This window comes from Phaethon lepturus, unplaced genomic scaffold (genome assembly GCF_000687285.1).
Source record: "Phaethon lepturus isolate BGI_N335 unplaced genomic scaffold, ASM68728v1 scaffold42480, whole genome shotgun sequence".
In the NCBI taxonomy this organism is placed as follows: domain Eukaryota; kingdom Metazoa; phylum Chordata; class Aves; order Phaethontiformes; family Phaethontidae; genus Phaethon; species Phaethon lepturus.
This window is the reverse complement of record NW_010511947.1, coordinates 9,932-16,564: the sequence shown is the minus strand read 5'-3', so window position 1 is coordinate 16,564 and position 6,633 is coordinate 9,932. Positions and strand designations below refer to the sequence as shown.

At 38.3% G+C, this 6,633-nt stretch overlaps 1 protein-coding gene across 1 annotated transcript; it reads right to left on the bottom strand.

Moving 5' to 3' along the window:
• Window positions 1-613: 613 nt before the first annotated feature.
• AKIRIN2 (akirin 2) lies at window positions 614-6,333 on the bottom strand (the record flags this gene model as incomplete). Its single annotated transcript, XM_010285360.1, has 4 exons — window positions 614-1,296; window positions 1,613-1,684; window positions 5,459-5,608; window positions 6,190-6,333. Coding segments are annotated over 4 exons (377 nt in total), but the record flags the coding sequence as incomplete, so codon positions are not given.
• Window positions 6,334-6,633: the final 300 nt, after the last annotated feature.

The window sequence follows — 6,633 nt, the reverse complement described above, 5'->3', positions numbered from 1 at the left end:
AATCAAAGGATTACTTTCAAACTGCTTTAAACTCCCCAAAGCAGCTAAGCCAAGTCATTTGGTAAGCATATTTCTACCCCACAGCACATGGATCCTGACTTGCCATGTAGTAACTTTGCCGCAATTCACACAGACTCCAAATCGCACAGACAGCAGCAGCCGGCACTGATGCAGCAGTCTGGAAACAGCTGAACAACAAAATCCTCAACCCTGAACATAAAGATGATACACCTTTAGCTCTTCCAATACCTACGTAGTTCCAGCCTGTGGTACAAGCGCCTGCTCTGTCTTATGAGCAGATTTCCTTTGATGTGTCACTTAAATCTGAAGGAAAATGAGCACAGCTGTTTGAGTCACCTGCAGCAAATTAAATCAACACTTTCTTATCAGTTCTATAACAAACTTGCTTCCACAACAGGAAACAATACAGCCAATCTAAGGAAAATTTCTTCCCCTCCAAAGAATCACCTGAGATTTTCACCCACCTCCTTCTCCTAATCTAAAATTCTGACCCACCCACTATTGCTAGTCAATAAAGTTTTCATTTAAACACTCAGATTTACATTTATTCATACACAGCAAAAGTTCCACCTGCATATTAAAAACAAACAGATTAGAAGTAAATGTTTTATTCTTCCAACTAAATTCCAGTACTACAAGGGCAGTAAAACAATGATACACTGAAAAATTGCAGCAATAAACATTTGTTAAAGACTGATAGAATAAATAAAAACTACAAAAATGAGAAATCATATAAACCCATTCTTAACCCCCAAAAAAGTCATGGAATACAGAAATGCCCTCCTTCACTATTTCACAGGCAGTACTGTGGGCTATTTGCTTAAAATTGTCCTGGGATTACATTCTAACTTAACTGTGATTACAGCTTTGTTGTAGTGCACAGTTATGAAAACCACACTAACTTCAGTCAGAAGTGTCATTCTACATTTTTATTTACACAACCAGTGAAGGGCAACTTCTAGAACACCAGCTTTAATCCTTTACTTTTTCAAACTTATTAACATAAGAAGCCAAATTGTAATGATACAGCAAATGAGGCCACTGGTATTATTACAGGTAGCAAAGGTCCACATCCAGGTGGTACTGACATCAGGGAGCACTCCAAAACCAGTTGCTGCATAAGAGTGGTTGCCACTGACAAAAGCTTGAGATAACCTGTGTTCACAGGGGGAAAAAATATGGCATTGCTGCAAGTCTTTACTGGGACAGCTTGCAACAATAAAACGGGGTGTATAGGGCAGCCCACATATGCAGAAAGTGTGATTCATGAAACATCTGGAAAGAGAAAAAGAACACAAGAGTTAATGGTGGAGTTGACAAATGCCAGCTCTGTTACAAACCTGCTAAGCAATATCAAACCCTGCTTCAAAAATAAAAAACCAGCATGTTATGGGAGACAGTTCTAGTTGTTTCAAGCAAAACTGCGTTTTACCTCACATCCTCCTTTCAACCTTAGTCTTTCCCATTGCCAATTTAAAGTATTTTAAATTGGGGGCCTAGCGGAAGCTCAACAACAAACAGTGGCCATTTAAATTATTGAACGTTCAGTAATTTAATGCTGCTATAGGAACCAGAAGAAATAGATACTCACAACTGGCAGGCTGTTCTCCATATCGTCGCATGATTTGATCATGCGTGAACTTCACAAATGCGTCGTATTGTTCTGTAAGCATCAAGCATTAGAAGCATGAGTATATTAAGTTTAGTTCAAGCTGAAAAATATTCAAGGCTACTTTTTTATACATACAAATCATATAAATTAAACACACATCCACTAACAGAAGTTTTAAGTGACTTTACAGAGTTCACAGCTGCCATTTCCTTTTCATCCCCAAGAACAAAACCACAGCACATGTCCCCTTCATTAAAAGACTTTCCTTTACAAGCTTCTGTAATGGGAAAGACAGTTATACGGTCAAAGAGAATTATGCTGCCCATACACAGAGACCCCAATATAACTAACACCTGGCTAAGCATCAGACACTGCACTTTGAAGTAATCAAGTGTGCCCATTTCACAGATCCCTAATGGGGACAGAGTAGTTAAGCAAACATAGCAATAAGGTCAGTGCTAGGGTTGGAAACATAACTTCTCTCTGCTCCTATCACTACCAGATGTAAGAAAATTAATTTAATGAAATGGAAACACAGGAAGTACAGGAAAGGGACTTGCTACAGAGTTAGAAATTCTTTTTGGTGACCACCAGAAAATCAAAAGCAAATGACAAACTAAAAGCATGAAATGCTAAGTGACTAACACTTGACTAATTCCAATCACAAAAGTAGCCACAATAGGAGACATATAGTTCACTGTGGACTTCATGAAAACAGCTACTGTGTAAACTGAAATGAAATTTAGATACCAAACGTATTAATTTGGCTTTGAACTAACCATTGTTATTTCCCAGAAAGATTATTCTTTCTATACACACATACATACAAATACATTCGCAATATTTTATTCAGTTTTAATATTGCACTCATCAGCAGGATATCACCTTTCAGAATTAGGAAATTGAACAAGGAGAGTAATATCTACCAGATGCCGCTCCTCTCCATTCCCCTTCCTCCCTTGTGGAAAAATACATGTGCAGCAATGTGGGGTGTTCTGAGAAAAGGGCAAGGTCAAAGAAGGCAATCTTCAACCAAAAATGCAGTTAGATTTGTAGTGGTTCCTAGTCCCACAGGTTTGCCCCATTAAAGTCCCCATCCTCTTGCAGGGATGAGCTTCACCTTTGAAGTAAACAGGGTATCAGTAATCAGCAAGTAGTGCAGCACCAGCAGCCCAAAGCATGGACCTGACCCAACGATCTAAGGACATTCATCCCTGACTGAGGGGGCCCAGGGTCACAGTAGCCAGTTCCCCTCTGCCCACAAGCAGGACCTTCGCTTCACTGCAGTTCTGACTGATTGATGGCTTTTCAGCAGCCATGCAAGCATCTTGGCCAAACAACAAAACAACACGAAGAGCAGACTGAAGGATCTGTTGCCCAGAAACCATTTCTGGTTTCAAAATTTCATTCGAAATTAAATGTTTCAAAAATAACAGCAACTAGAACTTTTCCTAAAAGTATGTATTAAAGGCCAGAAACCAACCTGCAAGCCTTCTTCTTTAAAGGTTTTAGTCAACACACACAGCTGCTTTGTAGCATCCTCTTTGTTAAAATTATGGCTTTGGAAATTTTAAGAATCCACAGTTACTAAAAATCCCCTTCCTTGTGGCATTCAGATTGGGAAAGTTAAGCAATCCAAAGATCAGAGCAACCTACAGTGAACTGTTGAACTGAAAAGCGAACGCTTGTAAAGATACTTACACCACTGGCATCCCATGTCATGTATGCTCTATCTATCCAAGTCAAAAGGTGGCTAAATGCCATGAATATAAATATGACTACTATACTATACGACTTGATCTTTAGTATAAAAAGCTGCTTTTCACAAACAGATTCTAGAAAACCTTTCAAGCTCAAGTTTCCCTTAGCCTCTTACATTCCTCCTCTGGTTTTAGTATCTGCAAAGGATCTTACAAACCCATTTTATGCTAACGCAGCGGTTTCAGGTAACAGGCAGGAGGGGAAATCAGGGCACTAGAGTGATCCCAGTTTTCCATTTATCAAACACTCACTCTGTATGAAAGGCAACTCTGCTCACAAAGAACGAGAGAGGAAAAAAAAGGCAGTATCTGGCTAACTACCTAGAAGAAAACAGTGATTCAGAAAGGAATGAGGAAAATACCCGAGATGCAAACATTCAGTTAAGTCACTTGAAAGAAGCTATTCAGTTGAGATTTATTACAGAATTTCCAGTTACAAACTAGTGAAGTAAATGGAAATGTAAGAATGAGTATCACCTTACTGTACAATGTTTAGAAAAAGATATAATCATTCTGTCAGCAGAAAAACATAACTGGCCTTCTATGTAAGGATCTTCTACATCCATCCTTTTGGTAGTCTATTTCTAAATGCCCATATAATGCTGAAAATTTATTATTGGCTTGATATATGGGATGCAGTAACATGATCTGTCAAATAGCTCTTCTGGTGACCACCATCATAAGAACAAGTAAACCTATCTCATTTCACTGTAAACCACAACTCTCCAAACAGAAACCATACCCCTCCCTTCCCAAAAACATTCCCTTTGGGACTGACAGACAGAGCACACGGAAGGAACTTGCCAGAGGGCTTCCTGCTCTAAAGAACTACAAGTTTGTACTCAGAAAGTGTCTGGAACAAATGTAAATATGTCTTCAAATGGTTATTATGATCACTGCTAACTGAAATGCATTTAAAGAGAATGCAAGAAATGACCCAATTCCTAATATACATAAATTAGAAGAAAAAAGCTCTACAGAGCCCTAATTCACCCACCTGAAGCAGGTTAAAAAGAAAAATGGAGAAATGGAATATAAGGCCCAAAGCAACAGAGGCATTTAGGGCTCTGATTAGAGTTGTAAATACATGTAGATTTAAGAGGGACCGAGAACTATAGTCATTTCTTACATAGCAATGGCAGATCAGCAAGCACAGATCATGAACAGAGGCTCAGATGCAGAGATGATACTGTCACAAGCAACCCACAAGCCTGACACAAATCTGTAGAAGGTTTTATTCCCACACCTGAAGAGATTTGCAGACTTTAATTCTGATGTGTTTTCAGGTAGGAAGCAGAACAGCCCTGCGTATTCACAAAGAGTGCACTCAGATGTTCATTATCATCACACAATATTAAATTAGACACCAAATCATACTGTGAAGGAACCTACCTCTGAATGCAACATAGGTTAGGTGCTCAAATGCTATCAAGATTCTTAAGTAGGAAACTTCAACAACTAAAGAGAGGTCACATTTACAATGCTGACATTAACATGATCCTTTGGCATCAGGTGCCAAAAATACCAGCCAGAATGATGTGAAATACAACAATTCAACACAGAGCATCAGAAATGCAGCTAAACTACTGATGCTCAGGCAGATACCAAACACCACTGGCAGCACTGTAATGGTGTTACTGGGAAGAGAAAGGGAAGTCTTATGTACTGTCGTCTTGCCAAATTCCAGAAAAAGGAAGTCAGTTCCCAAGTAGGAAAAAAAAAAGTCCTTCACAAAGAGCTCTTAAGCCAGTAGAATAGAAAGTCTTTCTGGCAAAAAAATGAAGAGGAAATGATCAATTCAAACATGATAACAAGAGAAAGTTCTATCTGAAATAAACCCACTGTTTCCATTGATTAGTAATACCCAAGAGTCATAGTTTCTATCCAAGGCAGCACAGAATTAAAACAACAACAACAACAACAAAAAAATCTATCAAAGACACTACACACAATTTTTTCTGTCCTGTATGCACAATCTCATTCCTTAAACAGTGTAACACAAACATGAGGAAAAGTTTTAAGCTTTCAAACTCATCCTAACACATTATTTTGAACTATAAAATACCTGCAAGTTTTGTGGTCAAAATTTCTTCATACTCTTCACGGATTTTCTCTTCACGTTCTTTCAGCAAGCGTTCACAGATCATTCCAACTTGTCTGAGAGTAAACAGGGGCTGTTCTTTTTTCAATGGTGATGATGCTGCAGATGAAGTACCTAAGATTAAATGTTTGGGCATAGCAATTTACACTTACAAGTAGTTCAGAACCATTTTTATAATCGGTTTTCTTCATGTCTTTTACATTAAAGGAACTTTACAGAACATTTGAAGAAGTCTTTCTCTGCCATTTGAACACTTCTAATTACTGTTAAAGTAAAACTGGACACCCAGAGGAAGACATCTACAATGGACAATACGCATGGGTATCAAAACACCAAGAGTGTTACACAAACACTGAACGTCATTTACATGGCAGTTGCCATTTACAAATTGAAGCTTCTATTTTATGTAAAAATTACTGTACAGTATATTTTTGCAAGGACAGCCGCTTTGCAAAAGCCTATTACAATATCAGTGGCAGAGTATGCAGGATGGTCTCTTGAAAACAATGCAAGCTTTGTGTCCTACTGATTCTTAAAGCGAGAAGCTACAATCTTCTAATCAATGCTAGTACTGCCAAAAAAAGCAACAGTAACTGGTGAGAAGGTGCCAGAAACAACCAGATAACTAGGGAAAATTATTTACGCAAACAGACTCTAAGAACACATACCAGAATCACATGGAATTTTCTGGGTACCTGGCAAAGCTGGTCCAGTAAGGAGAAATGCATGTGGCTGTGCATCAGTAGAACAACAAGGATCTGTCTGCTGGAAGCTATTTTCTAAGTGTCTCCTCTTCTGCATGCGTTTGTACTCCTGTTTTATGTTGTACAGAATTTGTTCTAAAAGAAAAACGGTAAGAAAATTAAGCCTAAAATAATTACATTTCAGTATTTCACTTAACTTTACTTCCACTCAAACACCAAGCACTATAGATAATTAACAGATGATAAAAGCTGGACTCTTTAACACAGCCTGCAAAACCCACCATGTTTTACCTAAAACACATACAATGAAACTAACTGAAAGAAAAACAATTCCAGACTGTTTTCACCAGGAGAACACTAGCGAAAACGTTGCTAGTTAAGGTCAGGTATTGGTGCCAGAGTACTGCTAACAAAAATAAACAGCCTAAGGTTAAA